Raw genomic sequence first — 22,948 nt, forward strand, 5'->3', positions numbered from 1 at the left:
CCATGTCCATGATGACCTTGATTTTGTCCGGGTTAGCTCTTACCCCTTCTTTGGAAATCATGTAACCTAGGAATTTTTCCGACCTGACCCCAAAGGTGCATTTCTTGGGGTTTAGTCGCATCCGTGAGTTTTGAAGGACATCGAAGATCTCCCTAAGGTCAGCGATGAACTGCTCCTGAGTCCGACTCTTTACCAACATGTCATCCACGTAAACCTCCATATTTCGACCGATCTGGCCCTTGAAAAGTTTATTGACCAGCCTCTAGTAGGCCACGCCTACATTTTTCAGCCCAAACGGCATGGTGACATAACAATAGGTGCTGTACTCGGTGATAAATGAGATCTTCTCCTGATCCTCATCGTCCAGGGCTATTTGATGATAACCCTTGAAGGCGTCCAAAAAACAAAAAATCTCGTATCCCGAGGTTGAGTCCACAAGCTGGTCAATCCGCGGAAGGGGGTAGCAGTCCTTAGGGCAAGTCTTATTTAGGTCGGTGAAATCCATGCACATCCTCCAAGCTCTTTCTTCCTTCTTGGCCAGCACTAGGTTGGCCAGACAAGTCGGGTAATAGACCTCTTTCACGATCTTGACTTCTAACAGCTTGCCTACCTCGCTTTTGACGACCTCATTTCGCTCTGGCGCAAAGTTCCTCTTTTTTTGCTTCATAGGTCGGGCGTTAGGGTCCACGTGTAGTTTGTGAACAGCTAGCTCGGAGGGGATCCCTGGCATGTCATCAGTACTCCAGGCGAAGATCTCCGCGTATTCTTCTAAAAGGGACTCTAGCGAGCTTCGAGTCAGTTCGCTTAGGCAGGTGCCGACCTTGACCGTGCGCTCAGGTCGTTCTGGCGCGGACCGGCAGCTCAATCAACCCCTCATCCGTCTCCAATCTCTCCCTTTTCTCCTCTGGCTCCCAGGGCTCTAAACAAGTTGTTTGAGCAACCAACTTCTCCTTGCCCTTGAGAGTCGCTATGTAGCAGGCCCTAGCTACCTCCGGATCTCCGAGCATTTCAGCTACCCCCGCAGGAATGGGAAATTTCATGCTGAGGTGCAATGTGGAGCGGACAGCCAGGAGGGCGTTCAGGGTGGGTCGTCTCAGAATCATATTGTACGATGAAGGCTTTTTTACCACCGTGAAATTCACGGGAACAGTTCGGCACTTTAGTGACGCCCCTACTGTGACCATGAGGGTTATCATTCTCTTTGGCCTTACTGGGGGGCCCGCGAAGCCGATCAATGGAGTTCGGACCGGGACGAGCTGTTTGTCCTCCAGTTGCAGCTCTTTAAAGGTCTTGTAGTACAACACGTCGATGGCACTTCCATTGTCGATGTATACCTTTTTCACCTTGTAGTTGCAAGTGATTGCCTCTATCATGATGGCCTCGTGGTTATTAAAGGCCAGGGGTACTGCATCTTCTGGCCCATAGATGATCTCATCATACATTTTCAGTTGTTTGCTCGAGCTCTCTCCATTGGGAGGAGGGCGGTTGTGCCGCCGAGTAGTGTGACTATCTCCTCCAACTGGTTCTCTTGCAATGGTATTAATCACCCCAACTAAGTTCTAAGCTTCCTGCTCGGGAGTTCGACCACAGGGCCCCTAAGGTCAGTCTCGGGAGTAGCCCAGGCGCTCTGGCATGTGCCTCTCCTGCCTCTGGTCGGTTCGTTCATCACGTATGAACTGTTCGAGATGGTCTCGTCTGATCAACTTTTCAATGTCTTTCTTGAGGAGGCGGCAATCCTCCATATCATGTCGCACATCACAATGATATGCACAGTACAAACCCTGATCCCGCCTGCTTTTGTCCCCGTCCAAGGGTCGGGGAGGTCGGGAGAGCCCTTCTTATTCCATCACAACGAGGATCCGAGCTCGGGGCGCTGTGAGGGAAGTTCAGGGCTTATCTTCCCCATTGGGCCGACTCCTAGACAAGCGGTCGTAGGTATTCTTTCGTCCCTGGCCATGCCACATGTCTCCCTGATCGGCATTCCTTCTGCGTTTGTCATCCCTCAGCTTTCCTGCGCGCTCTTTAGGCGATTGGCCTCCTCAACGTTGGCCTTCTCGTGAGCTCGATCCAGCATCTCCCGAACTGACTTGGGAGGTCTTTCCACGAGTTCGGTGTATAGTTTCTGCTTATGCAGCCCGTTGATGAAGGCGGCCATGACCACCATGTTATCCCAGTCACGGACTTGGAGGGATTCATTGTTGAAACGTACCACGTACTCGCGCAGTGACTCCTCGGGCTTTTGCTGGATAGTCATCAAGTGAGCAGTGCTTTTGGAGAAGGCTCGCGACGAAACGAATTGTGCTGAGAACAGTCGCGCGAATTGGGTGAAAGACCGGATCGACTTGGGGGGAAGTCCCTGGAACCACTGATGTGCCTTTCCCTCCAGGAACATTGGAAAGGTCTTGTATCCGACCGCATCCGCGACTGTTTGCAGGAGCATTTGCGTCATGAATGCGAACAGGTGATTTTTCGGATCCGTGGTTGCATCGTAAGATTTCATACTCAGTATTTTGAACTTCGCGGGCAGCGGGTAGTCCTCAATATCGGGCACGAAGGGGGAAGCAATGTATCTGCCCGCCTCAGGGTCCAACAGTAGGTCCAGCTCGTCCTGTACCTGGTATTGCTCTTTCTGTGGGGAGAGCTCTCCCCTTGAGAACCTTCGGAAAGGCTCGGGTGCTCAGTTCGGAAGTTCTTGTGGGAAGGCTCCACGACCTCCATTTGTTCACGCGTGAACTCCCTGCGTGCCCGCTTCGGCCGGGGATTAGGTGATGCGGTTGAGCACGAGGCCCAAAGTTTACAAGTAGACCCTGTGAAGGTGCCCCTAGGCCCAGTGACACGAGCACGAGCTAAGAGATTCAAGGAGTCCCTCCAAGCCTTGGTACGTGCCATCAAAACCCAAGAGAAACCGGGCATTGAAGGAATTGAGTTGGAATATCCTTGCACGACTACTAAAATGCTGCTTACAATTGAAGATGCAAGTGTTCAAGCTCCAAACGGCGGGCTGAGCCACAGTTAAGTACCCTCGCTGAGCCGTACGGGGGTCTCGCTATGATCTATAGTTAGTTGGGCTAGCTTTCGGTCAAGTGAAGGCCCAAGGGGCTGGCCGAACTTTCCTTGTTATTTTTCCAGTTTATTAGGTCTTAGTCACGGCTATAAATAGCCTGAAGTCGCATGTTACATTCAGTTTTTGAGAGTATTGAATAAAATTTCCAGAATTTCGTCCATTCCTTGTGGCAAATTCCCTTAGCTTGTGAAAGCTAAGTTGAACATCCTAGAGTTGATCCTAGGCTGTTCTTGACTTATCAATCAAACACACACACTTGATTGTGGCGTCCTCTACCGTTAAATCTGTTCTTGAGTGGTCCAAGTTCGGGTTCAACTCCATCAAATCTTCATCGTGTTCCTCTAGATCCGAAGTAGCTTCCGTCTCTCGCATCAGATAACAGATTTAACGGTAGAGGACGCCACAATCAAGTGTGTGTGTTTGATTGATAAGTCAAGAACAACCTAGGATCAACTCTAGGATGTTCAACTTAGCTTTCACAAGCTAAGGGAATTTGCCACAAGGAATGGACGAAATTCTGGAAATTTTATTCAATACTCTCAAAAACTGAATGTAACATGCGACTTCAGGCTATTTATAGCCGTGACTAAGACCTAATAAACTGGAAAAATAACAAGGAAAGTTCGGCCAGCCCCTTGGGCCTTCACTTGACCGAAAGCTAGCCCAACTAACTATAGATCATAGCGAGACCTCCGTACGGCTCAGCGAGGGTACTTAACTGCGGCTCAGCCCGCCGTTTGGAGCTTGAACACTTGCATCTTCAATTGTAAGCAGCATTTTAGTAGTCGTGCAAGGATATTCCAACTCAATTCCTTCAATGCCCGGTTTCTCTTGGGTTTGGATGCCACGTACCAAGGCTTGGAGGGACTCCTTGAATCTCTTAGCTCGTGCTCGTGTCACTGGGCCTAGGGGCACCTTCACAAGGTCTACTTGTACACTTTGGACCTCGTGCTCAACCGCATCATTCCCCTCCTCTTGAAAAGGTTTTGCCCTCAAATCGTACTCGTCCCCTGCAATAAATGGACTTAGATCAGCAACATTGAATGTAGCACTAACAGTATACTCACCAGGCAGATCTAAGCGGTATGCATTGTCGTTGATGCGCTCAATAACTTGAAAAGGCCCATCTCCTCTTGGTGACAGCTTGCTTTGCCGTTGTTTTGGAAACCTCTACTTGCGCAAATGTAACCAGACCCAATCACCTGGTTCAAAGACAAGCTTGCGCCTGTGCTTATTAGCTTGTTGGACATATTGGGCCGTCCTCCTCTCGATGTTGGTACGAACCTTGTCATGTAATGATCTCACGAACTCTGTTTTCTTCTTGCCATCTAAGTTCATATGCTCAGAAGAAGGTAATGGCAACAAATCTAAGGGAGTTAAGGGGTTCAAACCATACACAACTTCAAAAGGCGAGAATTGTGTAGCACTATGCACAACCCTATTGTATGCAAACTCAACATGAGGTAGACACTCCTCCCATGACTTGATATTTTTCTTTATGATTGCACGTAGGAGTGTGGATAAAGTCCTATTGACTACCTCAGTTTGTCCGTCCGTTTGAGGATGACTAGAGGTAGAGAACAACAGTTTGGTTCACAACCGACCCCATAAAGATTTCCAGAAATAGCTCAAAAACTTGACATCTCTATCGGATACTATTGTCCTAGGTATGCCATGCAAACAAACAACCTCTTTAAAGAATAAATCAGCAATGTGTAAAGCATCATCCGTCTTATGACATGCAATAAAGTGAGCCATTTTGGAGAACCTATCTACCACAACAAATATAGAGTCATGGCCACGCTTTGAACGAGGTAAACCAAGCACGAAATCCATGGAGATGTCAACCCAAGGTTGGTGAGGTATGGGTAAAGGAGTATACAAACCGTTTGGGTTGACCCGAGACTTAGCTTTGTGGCACACACCACATCTTTCAACAATTCTCTCCACGTCCTTGCGCATGCGAGGCCAATGGAAGTGTTCCTGCAATACAACTAATGTCTTGGTGACACCAAAGTGTCCCATTAGTCCACCACTATGTGACTCCTGAATAAGTAAGTCACGTATGGACCCTCGAGGAATGCACAGCTTGGTAAGATAAAATAAGAACCCATCATGTACAAAGAACTTTTCAAAGTCAGATTTTCCCCAATTCGCATAAGCGTTGGCAAAATCCAAGTCATCCTTATACAACTCCTTCATGAGCTCTAGGAGTTTAGCATCTAAGGCAGTGAGCAAAATGTGTCTCCGAGATAAAGCGTCAGCTACTACATTAGACTTACCTGTTTTGTATTTGATGACGTATGGAAAAGACTCAATGAAGGCTACCCATAGGGCATGCCGTTTGCTCAGCTTTTGTTGTCCTTTTAGGTGCTTGAGAGACTCATGGTCAGTTTTGATGACGAATTCCCGGGCACGTAGGTAGTGTTGCCATGTCTCCAAAGCACGTACGAGGGCAAACATCTCCTTGTCATAAGTTGAATAGTTGAGGACCGCGCCATTTAATTTCTCACTAAAGTAGGCAATCGGTCTTCCTCCTTGCATGAGTACGGCTCCTACTCCTACACCTGATGCATCACATTCCACTTCAAAAGTGAGATCAAAGTTAGGTATTGCAAGGAGTGGTGCATGTGTGAGTTTGTGTTTCAGCAATTGGAAAGCCTTATCTTGGGCTTCCCCCCAAAAGAACTTCTCGTTCTTCTTTATGACCACAGTAAGAGGTGCAGCAATGGTGCTAAAATCCTTCACAAAGCGACGGTAGAAGCTTGCTAATCCATGAAAGCTGCACACATCACTTACAGAGGTAGGTGTTGGCCACTCTTGGATGGATTTAATCTTCTCTTCATCTACATGAATGCCCTGCGCACTTACAACATATCCTAGAAACACAACACGATCAGTGCAAAATGTGCACTTCTTAAGGTTGGCATATAGCCTTTCCCTTCGAAGTACTGCAAAGATGGCTTTGAGGTGCTCAAGGTGTTCCTCTAAGCTTCTACTATAAATCAGAATATCATCAAAGTAAACCACTACAAATTTCCCAAGAAAAGGTCTCAAAACATGGTTCATCAAACGCATGAAGGTACTAGGTGCATTAGTTAAGCCAAATGGCATTACTAACCACTCGTATAGACCATGTTTAGTTTTGAAAGCGGTTTTCCACTCATCTCCCTCTTTCATTCTTATTTGGTGGTAACCACTTTTCAAATCAATTTTAGTGAATATAATGGCACCATGCAATTCATCTAACATATCATCTAACCTAGGGATAGGGTGACGATATTTTACCGTGATTGCATTGACTGCTCGACAGTCGGTGCACATTCTCCACGCTCCATCTTTCTTTGGCACGAGAATCACTAGTACAGCGCATGGACTTAGACTTTCTCTAGCCCAACCTTTCCTTAGCAATTCCTCCACTTGCCTTTGCAATTCCTTTGTTTCCTCAGGACCCATTCTATAGGCTGGTTTGTTAGGCAATGGTGCTCCAGGAATGAGATCGATTTGGTGCTCGATTCCCCTTAGCGGTGGTAGTCCATCAGGTACATCCTCAAGAAATATGTCCTCAAATTCCTGCAAGAGAGGTAACATAGTAGAAGGCAAGGAGTCAGTAGGTATGGATGAATTGACCAACTCTTCTTTGCACACAAGCATAAGTAAGAGTTGGTTGGAAGACAAAACTCGTCTTACATCTTTGGCTTTTGCTAGCAAGCTTAGCTTCCCCTTATTTTCTTCTCTCATAGCCGACCCACTTGTTGCCTTTTTCTTCCCTAGGGTTTCGGCCCTACTCTCTCCTTTTTCTTCCTCACTTTTCTCTCGCTTTTTCCTCTCAAGTTCTAGTTCATACTCCTTTTGGAGCCTCATTTGATCTTCATACACTTGTTTTGGGGTGAGAGGTACAAGTGTCACCTTTCTATTGCAATGAGTAAAGACATATTTATTAGCTCTTCCCTTGAATTCGACATCGCGATCATATTGCCAAGGCCGTCCAAGGATGAGGTGACTTGCTTGCATCGGCACGACATCACAAGTAACCTCGTCTTCATACTTGCCAATTCGGAATGGCACTTTTACTTGTCTAAACACACGGACTTCCCCTTCATTGTTCAACCATTGAAGGCGATAAGGTCTTGGATGTTTGATAACTTGGAGCCCTAGCATTTCTACCATGAGTAGACTAGCGACATTGGCACAACTCCCACTATCAATAACAACACTACACACCTTATCCTTGATATGACACCTTGTGTAGAAAAGGTTGTCCCGTTGTACCTCCATTTCCTCCTCTTTGGCGCGGGTAGTGAGGACCTTTCGAACCACTAGGCATCCAATCTCCTCATGCGTAGGTATCTCCTCACTCGATTCATTCTCTTCCTCTTCTAGAGGCGGTATCCCCTCGTACTCCTCTTCCTCATCTGATACAATTTCCCCATTTGGCAACATCAGCATGGTCCTTTGGCTGGGGCATTGAGAAGCGATATGGCCAAATCCTTGACACTTAAAGCACTTGGTGTCTCGACCACGCGGTTTGGAAGCTGCATTATTAGCCTTAAAGTCAGGCTTGGGCGTTGCCTTGGAAGGGAGGCCATTCGGCCTTGGAGGGTAAGAAGGAGCTGTAGCTTTCTCCTCCCTTTTTGGTTGAGAAGTGCGCCAATTTCCAGCTTGATAAGTAGTGCTTTGTTGCGCAGTACCCCTCCTCTTGAGGCGCCGTTCAATTGTAACCGCCTTCTCGAGCATTTCATTCATGTCGAGGTAGTGTTGGAGTTCCACTACTTCGGCAATCTCGGGCCTCAATCCATGTAGAAAACGAGCCATAGTGGCCTCTCCATCTTCACGCAAATCCACCTTCATGATGGACATTTCCATCTCCTTGTAATAATCCTCAACTGACATGGACCCTTGGTTGAGAGCTTGTAGCCGACGGTGTAGATCTCGACTATAGTAGCTCGGAACAAACCTTTTTCTCATCAGACTCCTCATTTCCTCCCAAGTTTCCACAGGTCTCTCACGATTTCTCCTTCGGCTCAGTCTAAGTTGGTCCCACCAAATGGAGGCGTAGTCAGTGAATTCTACGGCTGCTAGTTTCACCTTTTGCTCCTCCGTATAGGTGTGGCATTCATAGACTAACTCAATTTTCCGTTCCCACTCCAAGTACGCCTCGGGGTCCGACTTGCCTTGGAATGAGGGAATCTTGAGTTTGACACCTTTAATGGTGTCATCTCCTCGACGTTGGAACCTTTGATCATTTTGGTACCTTCCCTCAAACGCTTCCTCTTCATCGTTTGAGTATGCCGATTCTTTGCCCTTACTCGGGGTAGGTGGAGGTCTCGAGTTCTCCAACTGATCAATTCGATCATGCAATGGTTCAATTTCATTCTTAAGTAATCGTTTGAACTCCCTCATCATGGCTTCCAACTGTAGTTTGATGTCCATGGTTTGTTCACCAACTTCACTAGACATATTTAGTCCACCAGCAAAACAAATAAACAAAAACGAGTTCCTCTCTCTTTTTTTTTAATACGATGTATAGGTCACTCACACTCGTGTTTCACTCAAGTGTATCACTCTCTAATAATCTTACCAAGCAATTCCTTGGCTTGCTAGTTGCTCGGGTTGAACAAACTAGGCGTCACCGCAGTATACGTTCTTGACTAGTCAACAAGTGACACACAAGCTAGTAGCAATAAATGGAGGTGTATGACTGAAGACCTAGACACGACTCAAGACTCAGAATATAGCTGGACAATAACTAACGACTCAAAAGAAAGTAAGACAATTAACTTGAATGCTGAAATTTTGAAAATCCTAGAAAACTCTACCCGAAACCCAATTTTCTGGAATTTGTTGAGCTGCTGGTCCGTGGTCTTTTTGGTAAGGGTTTTGGAGTATTTTGGGTGGCCTTAGGCTGCTCAAATAATGGGCAGTCTACTACCTAAAACTCAGCCCAATCGGGTGTCACAATTGCTCCAACGGTTTTAGGAAAATTCAAGAATTCAAGATTCGGAAATTGGAAAGTTTGATCTGATTTGGACACTTGGGGTTGCCAAGGATTGGAAACCTTGGAGTTTGGTCAGATTTGGGAGTCCCAAGTGGTTCAAATCCGAAATTTTGGGGCTGGTCAGATTTGGAAGTCAGATTTTGCACCAAATTTGGTAAACTTGTAGGCTGTCAAGAATTGGAGGTTGTTCAGATTTGGAAGTCCAAGTTTGAATCAAATTTGGTGGCTTGAAGGCTGACCAAGACTAGGGCTGTTCAGATTTGGAAGTCCAAGTTTGAATCAGATTTGGTAAAACTTGAAGGCTGGTCAAGAATTGGAAACTAGAGCCGTCTTTCTTGAATTTGTTTTTTTGACTTCTGATGGGGTGTTTTCACACAATAGCCAACTAGTTTAGACCACAATTTCACAGCAATTAACGTAAACAACTTGGACAGATTTGGTTTCAAGATCAAAGTTCAATGAAAACAAGAACACGGTTGAAGGTTTATTTCAGGTTTCAAGACTGCGAAGATTAACCTCTTTGATCCAAGAAGCTCAAGACTTCCACAATAAGGTTTTGATGTTCGAGTTTTGCAAAGCAACAACACAAAGGTTCAAGAAACAAGTGCAAACAGATTCGACATCCCAGCAAATTAATTCTAGCAACGACTCAAGGGAATGACAATAAGGTATGCATCACAATAGATTTTTTTTGGATTTAAACAGAACATAAACACAAGACAAAACTGGACAGAAAATTTCGGACAACAACTAAACAACAAAGACAGATTTCTGACAAGGAAACAACCAAGACAGATTTCGGACTTGACAAACCCGAGCACTTGAGCTACGAATTTAGAAGACTAAAATAGATCTAAAAACAATAAAAAGGGATATTCGTGATACCTCTAACCTGCTCTGATGCCAGCTGATGCGAGAGACGGAAGCTACTTCGGATCTAGAGGAACACGATGAAGATTTGATGGAGTTGAACCCGAATTTGGACCACTCAAGAACAGATTTAACGGTAGAGGACGCCACAATCAAGTGTGTGTGTTTGATTGATAAGTCAAGAACAGCCTAGGATCAACTCTAGGATGTTCAACTTAGCTTTCACAAGCTAAGGGAATTTGCCACAAGGAAGGGACGAAATTCTGGAAATTTTATTCAATACTTTCAAAAACTGAATGTAACATGCGACTTCAGGCTATTTATAGCCGTGACTAAGACCTAATAAATTGGAAAAATAACAAGGAAAGTTCGGCCAGCCCCTTGGGCCTTCACTTGACCGAAAGCTAGCCCAACTAACTATAGATCATAGCGAGACCCCCGTACGGCTCAGCGAGGGTACTTAACTGCGGCTCAGCCCGCCGTTTGGAGCTTGAACACTTGTATCTTCAATTGTAAGCAGCATTTTAGTAGTCGTGCAAGGATATTCCAACTCAATTCCTTCAATGCCCGGTTTCTCTTGGGTTTGGATGGCACGTACCAAGGCTTGGAGGGACTCCTTGAATCTCTTAGCTCGTGCTCGTGTCACTGGGCCTAGGGGCACCTTCACAGGGTCTACTTGTACACTTTGGGCCTCGTGCTCAACCGCATCATTAGGGCTCCCTGTTCGGGATTCTGACAGCCCAACTCCTTCCACTCCTTAGACCTTAGGCTCCTGGTCATGATGGCCTCCCGTCTGCCCTTTGAGGTAGTTCATGATTGCCTCGATGGTAGGTAGGTTTTCTGCCACCGTCTGAACCAGCTGTTCAGGCGGGATTCGTGAGAGCCCCGTCCCCTCGTCTCCAGGAGTCGGACCCCGAGGGGGGTTTTGGGGGCCACTTCGTTCATTCACCTTGGATCCGTCAGCGCTCCTCTGAGATCTAGTCCTTGGCATGATTCGCAAGAAAAGAATTACGTGTTTCCCACAGACGGCGCCAATTGATGCGACTGCCAAAAACAAGATCCGAGCTGAGCTAGGACGGCTGAACGAGCTAAGAGGGAGCGAGCTGGCGAGGTGAGCGAACCGACCTGCAAATGGACAAACGGCGGGGCTAGTTCCCCGGAGTAACTCCGACGGTCAAGTTAGTAGAGCTTATGAGTAGGGTAACAGTATAGTGTACTATAGACGGTATACCTTGTGTTGTCGCGTGGTGCCAAATTTATAGGCTTGTGGGTAGTAGTTTCCATCTAGGAGTCAGAGTCCCCTTAGGGTTCGGAGTCTTTCTAGGGTTTCGTATGACAACCCCTAAAGGTCCGGAGGCAGCGGCCCACTAGGCCCACTTCATGGAGAGGCGGCGGCCATGGCCGAGCTGGCCTTCCTTTTTCCTGAGCTGACGTGTCCGAGCTGTTGGATCTCTATTGCCGAGCTCGCGCGTGCCACAGCCGAGCTGACACGTGTCACACGTGGATTGGCTCCACTACATGCCCCTTATCCTATTATCCACGTTTTCTTCTTTCAAATTTGCCTTCTGTTATTTGTCGTCAATTTTTTTTTTTGAAAGGAGAAATTTGGAGAGAATTTCAGTGAAGTTGAAGAATGGTGATGGAGTTGGGGTTCAAAAATTGGAGAATAAAGATGACATATTTTTACTAGAGCAGCAATTTAACCTTCCCGGAAAGGGTTTTGTGGATATGATTATGTGCATAAAAGAACAAGAAGGTTAACGATGAAACCCAGAAGAAGTAGTGCGTGATTTGGTGGTTTTGCATTTGTAAATTTTGATTTTTCAACCCACTTTAATGAAATATTGGGTTTTCTCCCCAACTTAATTGAATGTTCTTATTTTTCTTCATTTGTACTCAGGAATTGACTCATATTTCTTACATTGTAGAATCTAACCTTTCTTTGGCCAAAGTACCCCTACCTAGTTGCGTAAAAGAGATAAAATGTGGTGGCACCACCATAGAAGGCTTACACTGGAACAAAAAATATAATTCGTGGACTAAATTGATTAAAAAATGCCATTAAGGATGAAATTGATTTTAGTGTAAAAGTTCAGACACAAAATTAGCAAATTTCCCACATTATAACTTTTCATGGGGCAATTTACTTCTGAATTTACCCTATTAAGATCATTGATTTTATCTGTCTGTGTACGTGTGTGTTTTGCGAAGAAGGAGAAGATCAATTGTAGTACACACACTTACAAATGACTAAATATCCTTGTACAAAATAGTCTCGAGTCTTGACCCGTGTACTAGTATATACTTTCACATCGGCTAAAGATTACCAAAGTTCTTGAATAAGGGTCCATTCTAACAATGGTCATTCCCTCTTTATTGTTTCTTTCAGAGAGACCAAGCGTATAAAAAATAGCAAGACAGAATGCATTTAACGGTAGAAAGTAGGAAAATGCAAAGGCTGCTGAGGATGCTCACCTCGGCCATCCCTGATTGGCCGAGGTGGTTCCAGTTCATCCCTCACAAGAGCGCAGTCTCGTCCTGAGTGTGATCCCTGATCTCGGTCGGGCCCCTGGTCTACTGCCCAGATGACCTCTACACCTCATACCTCCGCCTCGGCTGCGTGCTGATGACGTCAGCCCGCCTGACATCATCCAGGGCCAGTGCTTTATCTGAAAAGCACTGTCGCACTTAATGACTACTGCGTAAGACTCCTCGTCACCCTGTCCGGGCGGCTACAGTGTCAGAGTCAGGCCACCTGACAGGGAGCAGAGCCGTAATGGCAGGACATGGGTCCCACCGGCATAAGACCTCCGTCCTGCCCTCCACTCTCGCTCTATAAATACCCCTCATGTACGCCTAACAAGTGAGCATACTGTTCATTTGACAACACTATTGCCTTTCTCTCGTTCTCATACTAACTTGATCGTCGGAGTGATCCCAGGGGAGAAGCCCCGCCATTCACTTCGGACACGAGGATACCCCTCACTTCATCTCAGAGGAGCCTGATTCTGGTCGGTTCAGCCACCCACCAAAAATCACCTCTTCAATTGGCGCCGTCTGTGGGAACGAGACTACTATTACTAAAATGAGATCCACGCGCTCTAGAAGAGGAAGAGTTCCCTCAACAGGGGCTGGGCAGACCTCGGGAGCCCAGCAAGACCGCATCTCTGAAGAACAAGGGTCCCAAAGGACCCAGCCCAACAACGATGACGCCATCGCCAAGATGGCCGAGTTCGTATCAGACAACCCCAACATTTTTGAGGAGCTAGGAAGATACCTCAAAAGACAGGGGAAAGAAAAAGCCGAATCTTCCAAGAGGAGACCGACGAAGTCTCCTGAAGTGCCCTCAGGTGAGGACTCCGATGAGGGGCGTCTCTCTCGGAGTACCTCTAGGCGCGCCTCCTCCAAGGCGACCTCTAAAATTGCCTCCATCTTCAGGGTGTTTTCCCGGGGACTGCTAGGGAAAAAAACCGAGGACCCGCCTCGGCGCCTCGGCGCCTCGGAGGCTTAGCCTCTGACTACATGCGGGCCCCGCCCTTCACAGATGACATCAACGGGGAGATGGTGCCCCCAAACTTTAAGCTTCCAAACTTGCACACCTATGACGGCCGAGGTGACCCCGAGGATCACCTCCGCGCCTTCATCTCCGCATTCCGACTCTACTGCGTCCCCGACGCCGTGATCTGTCAGGCTTTCCCCATCTTCCTACACGGGACTGCCCGGAAGTGGTTCTGGAGTTTGGAACCAAGGAGCATTTCCTCCTTGGATGAGCTAATAGACCGGTTCATCCACCGCTTTGTGTCGTCTCGACCAATCACAAAGACTTCTGCTTACCTCTTGAACCTGCAACAGGGTCAGGGCGAGTCACTTCGCTCGTATGTTCAAAGGTTCAACGAGGAGAATGTGCAGATACCTGATCAGAATGAGCAGGTAACTATCGCTGCCTTCACCAACGGGTTAGTGGCAGGGATCTTCAACACCGAAATCCATCGGCAGTACCCCCATACACTTCTGGAGCTCTGGGAAAGAGTGGACCAGGGAATCCGAAGTGAAGATGTAAATCGCATGAAGCGAGAAGCCCAAGCATCTCGTACGTGGCAAGATCCCCGGAGGAGGAAAGACACTGGCCGAGGTGAACCAGGCCCAAGTAGCACTTCAAACCAACTCCGAGATCGCCGGAGTGTCTTCGACCGGATCGTGAAAGGCAGATCGTCCACCTCGGACGCCGAGCTGACACCCCTCAATTCCCGCCGATCCCATGTTCTAGCTGTGATGAGGCAGAATCACCTCGGCCGAACTCCCCCTGAGATCCCAGGAAGAAGGGATAAGAGGAATTCCAACCTCTACTGTGCCTACCACCGAGATGTGGGGCACGAGACCGAAGACTGCAACGACTTGAAGCGAGAAATTGAAAACCTGATCCGCCAGGGATACTTGAAGCAGTTTGTCCGCAAGGATGGAACCTTCAACCGAAGCGCCTCCCACCGGGAGAGCCGAGGTCCTCGCCGAGAAGACAGGCGGGACACTAAGCTTCAGTGCCGAGGTCCCGAGGACCGAAATGGGGATCGGAGACCTCCACGCGACGGATCGCCAGGCTATGGCCCGAACATCGCCGGGGTGATCAACACCATCTCGGGTGGCCCCACTGGAGGAGACAGTCAGAACTCCCGAAAAAGGACTTACCGCCAAGCTGATATGGAGGTGGCCGAATCGAGTTCCAGGTTATCCGAGGTGATTACCTATGGTCCCCATGACCCTGTCCCTGCCGCCTCCAGCAATCACGAGGCCCTCGTGATTGAAGTCCTTACCAATAATTACATAGTCAAAAAGGTCTATGTCGACCCCGGAAGCTCGGTAGACGTCTTGTACTACCGAACTTTCGAGAGTTTGAAGCTGACCCAGGAGCAACTCACTCCGGTCAGAACTCCCCTTATCGGTTTCGGGGGACACGTCGTCCACCCGGATGGCATGGTGACCCTGATGGTAACTATCGGGCGTCATCCTCGCTGCCGAACTGTGCCTGTCAGTTTTACGGTGGTCAAAGCAGACTCCCCCTACAACATGCTGATAGGCCGGCCCACGCTCAACGCCTTGAGAGCCGTATACTCTACCTACCACCTGAGATTTAAATTTCCAACATCTGCGGGGGTGGCCGAGGTGAGCAGCGACGTGGGCGCCGCCCGGGAATGCTACCTCGCCACCATTCAAGCAGCAGTCACACCCTGGCCCTCACCGAGGTCAGAAGGAAAGAGGCCAGCGGTCCTCTCCATAGACTGCATCGACCTTCAGAAGGCAGGAGACCCCAACAGGCTTGAGCCCGGGGATGAGGTGGAACTAGTGGTCTTGGATGAAGCGAAACCTGACCAAGTGGTCCAAGTAGGGGCCGGACTCCCCTCACCCCTGAAAGAAGAAATGATCTCCCTGATCAAGGACCACCGAGACGTCTTCGCGTGGTCCGCAGATGAAGTGGTCGGAGTGCCACCCGAGCTCATGACTCACCAACTGAACGTTAACCCACAGGCCCGACCTGTGCGGCAGAAACGAAGGCACTTCGTCCCCGAACGTAGCAAGGCCATATTGGATGAGGTCGACAAGCTCTTGCCGGCCAAGATGATCCATGAGCTCCAATATCCCACCTGGCTGTCCAACCCAGTCATGGTCAAAAAGGACACCGGTGGATGGAGAATGTGCGTACACTTCACCGACCTCAACAAGGCCTGCCCCAAAGATTGTTATCCTCTGCCGAGGATAGACGCCCTCGTCGACTCGGCGATAGGATATGTAGTCCTCTGCTTCCTAGATGCCTTCAAAGGGTATCATCAAATAGGAATGAGTGAGGAGGACCAAGAGAAAACGGCGTTCTACACCGACCGAGTTACTTATTGTTACACTACCATGCCCTTCGGGCTAAAGAACGCCGGGGCGACCTACCAAAGGCTGATCAACCGACTCTTCAAGAATCAGATCGGCCGCAATGTGGAGGCCTATGTGGATGACATCCTCGTCAAAAATCTCGCAACTTCATCCTTTCTGTCAGACGTGAGGGAAGTCTTTGGTGTCCTGCGAGACTCGAGGATGAAGCTGAATCCCAAGAAGTGCGTCTTCGGCGTCGCCTCGAGAAAATTCTTGGGGTATCTGGTTTCCCACCGGGGAATCGAGGCCAACCCCGACAAGGACAAGGCCATTCAGGACATGTCCCCACCTCGGAACATCCGAGAAGTCCAACGGCTGAATGGACGCCTGGCCGCGCTGAATCGCTTCCTGTCCCAATCAGCTGAGAAAGCTCTGCCCTTCTTTAAGGTGCTCAAGAAGGCTGATCAGTTTGCCTGGACGGAAGAGTGCCAGGCTGCTTTCGACAAGCTGAAGCAATACCTCCATCACCTACCCACTCTCGCTTCACCTCGGCCCGAGGAGAAGCTCTACCCCTACCTCTCCGCAGCCGACGAGGCTGTCAACGCTGTTCTTATCCGGGACGAGGGCACCCAAGTGCCAGTCTACTACGTCAGCCGAGCTCTCCGCGGGCCGGAGACTCGATACACTCAGGTGGAAAAACTTGTGCTAGGACTAGTCCACGCCGCCCGGCGGCTGAAACCCTATTTCTTAGCTCATCCCATCTCCGTCAGGACCGACCATCCTCTCCGACAGATACTGGTGCGGCCCGAGGCCTCCGGGCGCCTCACCAAGTGGGCCGTTGAGTTGGGGGAGTGCGACCTGTCGTATGAGCCGCGCACCGCCATGAAAGCTCAAGCCTTAGCCGACTTCTTGGCCGATCTCACATTCACGGAAGGTCGAGAGTCCACTTCCGCCATAGCCGAAGTGTCCACCCCACACCTGTGGATGTTGTATGTGGACGGATCCTCTAATGGGGATGGAAGTGGAGCAGGACTGCTCCTAGAGGGCCCCCAGGGAGAAGTGTGCTCGTATGCCCTCCGTTTTGACTTCCCGGCCACCAACAATGAAGCCGAATATGAGGCTTTGATCGCGGGACTCCAGCTAGCCCGCAGGCTTGGTGCACAACGGATCCACGTCCGCAGCGACTCCCAACTCGTAGTCTGCCAGGTCCTTGGTGAGTATGAGGTCAAGGATGAAACCATGCAACGGTATCTATCTAAAGTCCACCAACTCATCGCATACTTCCGAATCTTTCGAAATCCAAAGAGTCCCCCGCTCCCAGAATAGGCGGGCCGACTCCTTATCCCGGTTGGCTTCCACCTCATTTTCTGACCTCAACAAGACCGTTTTGGTGGAAGTGTTGAGCGAGTCGGGATACATGAAAGAGGTGGCCTGCCCTGTGAACACGGGAGAAACATGGATGAGCCCGTTCATCCTTTTCTTAGGGCAGGGAGTCCTCCCCGAGGACCGAGCCGAGGCGAAAAGGATACAACGCAAATTCGCTCGGTACGCGCTCCGCGATGGAGAACTGTATAAACGCTTATACCTTGGCCCATGGCTGAGATGCGTTACACCCGAGGTAGGACGCCAGGTCCTCCATGAGATACACGAAGGCCTGTGTGGAGCTCACGTCGGCCACAGAATGTTAGCCAGGAAGACCTTACTTCTTGGGTACTTCTGGCCCTCCGTTCGACAAGATGCCCAAAATCTTGTTCTCAGCTGCCCATCGTGCCAAGTCCACGCCCCTGAGCTTCACCAACCCTCGAACTTCATGGTTCCAATCACCTCACCCTGGCCATTTGAGCAATGGGGGACAGACATCATCGGTCCTTTCCCTAAAGCGGTCGGGGGTTATACCTTTCTGGTGACCGCTGTGGACTACTTCACTAAGTGGGTCGAGGCCGAGCCTCTACGGACCATCACAGGGCTGGCCATTCAAAAATTCTTTTGGAAATACATTATCTGCCGCTTCGGCATACCTCAGATCATCATCTCGGACAATGGGAGACAGTTTGCCGAGAACCCATTTAAGACTTGGTGCGAGAACCTCGACATCAAGCAACACTTCACTTCGGTAGGCCACCCTCAGGCCAATGGTCAGGCAGAAAATCTAACCGAACTCTCTTGCATGGCCTCAAAACCCGACTACACCGAGCTGGATCATCTTGGGTGGAGGAACTCCCCAGTGTTCTGTGGTCATATCGGACCACGCCGAGGTCATCCACGCAAGAGACTCCCTTCTCCTTGACCTATGGAGCCGAGGCTGCCCTCCCTGCTGAGCTCCTCACACCCAGCCCTCGGCTAACAGCCTATGTAGCTGAGGTGAACGGAGAACAGAGGCAGTTAGATCTCGACCTCATCGACGAGAAAAGAGACCTTGCCTGAGCTCGGATAGCTTCCTACAAGAACACCCTAACCCACTACTTCACGACGTGACCACTCTGCTCACCACGTCCTATCAGTGGACAGGCCTACGTGTCGCGCCCGCGCATCGTACGGAACTGTCTTGGGCCTCCGACCCTGTACGACCTCGGTACCAGTAAGCCCCGGTACCTCCAGGACTCGGAACTTCCGAGGCTTGGGGGGCTTATTGAGGATGCTCACCTCGACCATCCCTGATTGGCCGAGGTGGTTCCAGTTCATCCCTCACAAGAGCGCAGTCTCGTCCTGAGTGTGATCCCTGATCTCGGCCGGGCCCCTGGTCTACTGCCCAGATGACCTCTACACCTCATACCTCCGCCTCGGCTGCGTGCTGATGACGTCAGCCCGCCTGACATCATCCAGGGCCAGTGCTTTATCTGAAAAGCACTGTCGCACTTAATGACTACTGCGTAAGACTCCTCGTCACCCTATCCGGGCGGCTACAGTGTCAGAGTCAGGCCACCTGACAGGAAGCAGAGCCGTAATGGCAGGGCATGGGTCCCACCGGCATAAGACCTCCGTCCTGCCCTCCACTCTCGCTCTATAAATACCCCTCATGTACGCCTAACTAGTGAGCATACTGTTCATTTGACAACACTATTACTTTTCTCTCGTTCTCATACTAACTTGATCGTCGGAGTGATCCCAGGGGAGAAGCCCCACTATTCACTTCGGACACGAGGATACCCCTCACTTCATCTCAGAGGAGCCTGATTCTGGTCGGTTCAGCCACCCACCAAAAATCACCTCCGAATTCATTTAAACTTCAAAAATTTCATTAGCAAACTCAGCCCAATCGGGTGTCACAATTGCTCCAACGGTTTTAGGAAAATTCAAGAACTCAAGATTCGAAAATTGGAAAGTTTGATCTGATTTGGACACTTGGGGTTGCCAAGGATTGGAAACCTTGGAGTTTGGTCAGATTTGGGAGTCCCAAGTGGTTCAAATTCGAAATTTTGGGGCTGGTCAGATTTGGAAGTCAGATTTTGCACCAAATTTGGTAAACTTGTAGGCTGTCAAGAATTGGAGGTTGTTCAGATTTGGAAGTCTAAGTTTGAATCAAATTTGGTGGCTTGAAGGCTGACCAAGACTAGGGCTGTTCAGATTTGGAAGTCCAAGTTTGAATCAGATTTGGTAAAACTTGAAGGCTGGTCAAGAATTGGAAACTAGAGCCGTCTTTCTTGAATTTTTTTTTTTTGACTTCTGATGGGGTGTTTTCACACAATAGCCAGCTAGTTTAGACCACAATTTCACAGCAATTAACGTAAACAACTTGGACAGATTTGGTTTCAAGATCAAAGTTCCATGAAAACAAGAACACGGTTGAAGGTTTATTTCAGGTTTCAAGACTGCGAAGATTAACCTCTTTGATCCAAGAAGCTCAAGACTTCCACAATAAGGTTTTGATGTTCGAGTTTTGCAAAGCAACAACACAAAGGTTCAAGAAACAAGTGCAAACAGATTCGACATCCCAGCAAATTAATTCCAGCAACGACTCAAGGGAATGACAATAAGGTATGCATCACAATAGATTTTTTTTGGATTTAAACAGAACATAAACACAAGACAAAACTGGACAGAAAATTTCGGACAACAACTAAACAACAAAGACAGATTTCTGACAAGGAAACAACCAAGACAGATTTCGGACTTGACAAACCCGAGCACTTGAGCTACGAATTTAGAAGACTAAAATAGATCTAAAAACAATAAAAAGGGATATTCGTGATACCTCTAACCAGCTCTGATGCCAGCTGATGCGAGAGACGGAAGCTACTTCGGATCTAGAGGAACACGATGAAGATTTGATGGAGTTGAACCCGAATTTGGACCACTCAAGAACAGATTTAACGGTAGAGGACGCCACAATCAAGTGTGTGTGTTTGATTGATAAGTCAAGAACAGCCTAGGATCAACTCTAGGATGTTCAACTTAGCTTTCACAAGCTAAGGGAATTTGCCACAAGGAATGGACGAAATTCTGGAAATTTTATTCAATACTTTCAAAAACTGAATGTAACATGCGACTTCAGGCTATTTATAGCCGTGACTAAGACCTAATAAACTGGAAAAATAACAAGGAAAGTTCGGCCAGCCCCTTGGGCCTTCACTTGACCGAAAGCTAGCCCAACTAACTATAGATCATAGCGAGACCCCCGTACGGCTCAGCGAGGGTACTTAACTGTGGCTCAGCCCGCCGTTTGGAGCTTGAACACTTGTATCTTCAATTGTAAGCAGCATTTTAGTAGTCGTGCAAGGATATTCCAATTCCTTCAATGCCCGGTTTCTCTTGGGTTTGGATGGCACGTACTAAGGCTTGGAGGGACTCCTTGAATCTCTTAGCTCGTGCTCGTGTCACTGGGCCTAGGGGCACCTTCACAGGGTCTACTTGTACACTTTGGGCCTCGTGCTCAACCGCATCATTAGGGCTCCCTGTTCGGGATTCTGACAGCCCAACTCCTTCCACTCCTTAGACCTTAGGCTCCTGGTCATGATGGCCTCCCGTATGCCCTTTGAGATAGTTCATGATTGCCTCGATGGTAGGTAGGTTTTCTGCCACCGTCTGAACCAGCTGTTCAGGCGGGATTCGTGAGAGCCCCGTCCCCTCGTCTCCAGGAGTCGGACCCCGAGGGGGGTTTTGGGGGCCACTTCGTTCATTCACCTTGGATCCGTCAGCGCTCCTCTGAGATCTAGTCCTTGGCATGATTCGCAAGAAAAGAATTACGTGTTTCCCACAGACGGCGCCAATTGATGCGACTGCCAAAAACAAGATCCGAGCTGAGCTAGGACGGCTGAACGAGCTAAGAGGGAGTGAGCTGGCGAGGTGAGCGAACCGACCTGCAAATGGACAAACGGCGGGGCTAGTTCCCCGGAGTAACTCCGACGGTCAAGTTAGTAGAGCTTATGAGTAGGGTAACAGTATAGTGTACTATAGACGGTATACCTTGTGTTGTCGCGTGGTGCCATATTTATAGGCTTGTGGGTAGTAGTTTCCATCTAGGAGTCAGAGTCCCCTTAGGGTTCGGAGTCTTTCTAGGGTTTCGTATGACAACCCCTAAAGGTCCGGAGGCAGCGGCCCACTAGGCCCACTTCATGGAGAGGCGGCGGCCATGGCCGAGCTGGCCTTCCTTTTTCCTGAGCTGACGTGTCCGAGCTGTTGGATCTCTATTGCCGAGCTCGCGCGTGCCACAGCCGAGCTGACACGTGTCACACGTGGATTGGCTCCACTACATGCCCCTTATCCTATTATCCACGTTTTCTTCTTTCAAATTTGCCTTCTGTTATTTGTCGTCAATTTTTTTTTGAAAGGAGAAATTTGGAGAGAATTTCAGTGAAGTTGAAGAATGGTGATGGAGTTGGGGTTCAAAAATTGGAGAATAAAGATGACATATTTTTACTAGAGCAGCAATTTAACCTTCCCGGAAAGGGTTTTGTGGATATGATTATGTGCATAAAAGAACAAGAAGGTTAACGATGAAACCCAGAAGAAGTAGTGCGTGATTTGGTGGTTTTGCATTTGTAAATTTTGATTTTTCAACCCACTTTCATGAAATATTGGGTTTTCTCCCCAACTTAATTGAATGTTCTTATTTTTCTTCATTTGTACTCAGGAATTGACTCATATTTCTTACATTGTAGAATCTAACCTTTCTTTGGCCAAAGTACCCCTAGCTAGTTGCGTAAAGGAGATAAAATGTGGTGGCACCACCATAGAAGGCTTACACTGGAACAAAAAATATAATTCGTGGACTAAATTGATTAAAAAATGCCATTAAGGATGAAATTGGTTTTAGTATAAAAGTTCAGACACAAAATTAGCAAATTTCCCACATTATAACTTTTCATGGGGCAATTTACTTCTGAATTTACCCTATTAAGATCATTGATTTTATCTGTCTGTGTACGTGTGTGTTTTGCGAAGAAGGAGAAGATCAATTGTAGTACACACACTTACAAATGACTAAATATCCTCGTACAAAATAGTCTCGAGTCTTGACCCGTGCACTAGTATATACTTTCACATCGGCTAAAGATTACCAAAGTTCTTGAATAAGGGTCCATTCTAACAATGGTCATTCCCTCTTTATTGTTTCTTTCAGAGAGACCAAGCGTATAAAAAATAGCAAGACAGAATGCATTTAACGGTAGAAAGTAGGAAAATGCAAAGGCTGCTGAGGATGCTCACCTCGGCCATCCCTGATTGGCCGAGGTGGTTCCAGTTCATCCCTCACAAGAGCGCAGTCTCGTCCTGAGTGTGATCCCTGATCTCGGCCGGGCCCCTGGTCTACTGCCCAGATGACCTCTACACCTCATACCTCCGCCTCGGCTGCGTGCTGATGACGTCAGCCCGCCTGACATCATCCAGGGCCAGTGCTTTATCTGAAAAGCACTGTCGCACTTAATGACTACTGCGTAAGACTCCTCGTCACCCTGTCCGGGCGGCTACAGTGTCAGAGTCAGGCCACCTGACAGGGAGCAGAGCCGTAATGGCAGGGCATGGGTCCCACCGGCATAAGACCTCCGTCCTGCCCTCCACTCTCGCTCTATAAATACCCCTCATGTACGCCTAACAAGTGGGCATACTGTTCATTTGACAACACTATTGCTTTTCTCTCGTTCTCATACTAACTTGATCGTCGTAGTGATCCCAGGGGAGAAGCCCCGCCATTCACTTCGGACACGAGGATACCCCTCACTTCATCT

At 48.5% G+C, this 22,948-nt stretch overlaps 2 protein-coding genes across 2 annotated transcripts; one reads left to right on the forward strand and one right to left on the reverse strand.

Annotated features, from left to right (window-relative positions):
- Positions 1–833: 833 nt before the first annotated feature.
- On the reverse strand, positions 834–1,442 carry LOC140006916 (uncharacterized). The gene has a single exon (XM_072049591.1). The coding sequence runs from the start codon at positions 1,440–1,442 to the stop codon at positions 834–836; it is 609 nt and encodes a 202-aa protein (XP_071905692.1).
- A 12,012-nt stretch (positions 1,443–13,454) lies between these two features.
- Positions 13,455–17,111, forward strand: LOC140006917 (uncharacterized). Its single transcript, XM_072049592.1, has one exon. It carries the CDS (start codon positions 13,455–13,457, stop codon positions 17,109–17,111), a length of 3,657 nt encoding a protein of 1,218 aa, XP_071905693.1.
- Positions 17,112–22,948: the final 5,837 nt, after the last annotated feature.

The sequence above is a fragment of the Coffea arabica genome, chromosome 5e (genome assembly GCF_036785885.1).
Source record: "Coffea arabica cultivar ET-39 chromosome 5e, Coffea Arabica ET-39 HiFi, whole genome shotgun sequence".
In the NCBI taxonomy this organism is placed as follows: domain Eukaryota; kingdom Viridiplantae; phylum Streptophyta; class Magnoliopsida; order Gentianales; family Rubiaceae; genus Coffea; species Coffea arabica.

What these genes read in the sequence shown, in the direction of transcription:
- LOC140006916 (XM_072049591.1), bottom strand. Translation starts at nt 1,442, where the DNA reads ATGTATGATGAGATCATCTATGGGCCAGAAGATGCAGTACCCCTGGCC.
- LOC140006917 (XM_072049592.1), top strand. Translation starts at nt 13,455, where the DNA reads ATGCGGGCCCCGCCCTTCACAGATGACATCAACGGGGAGATGGTGCCC.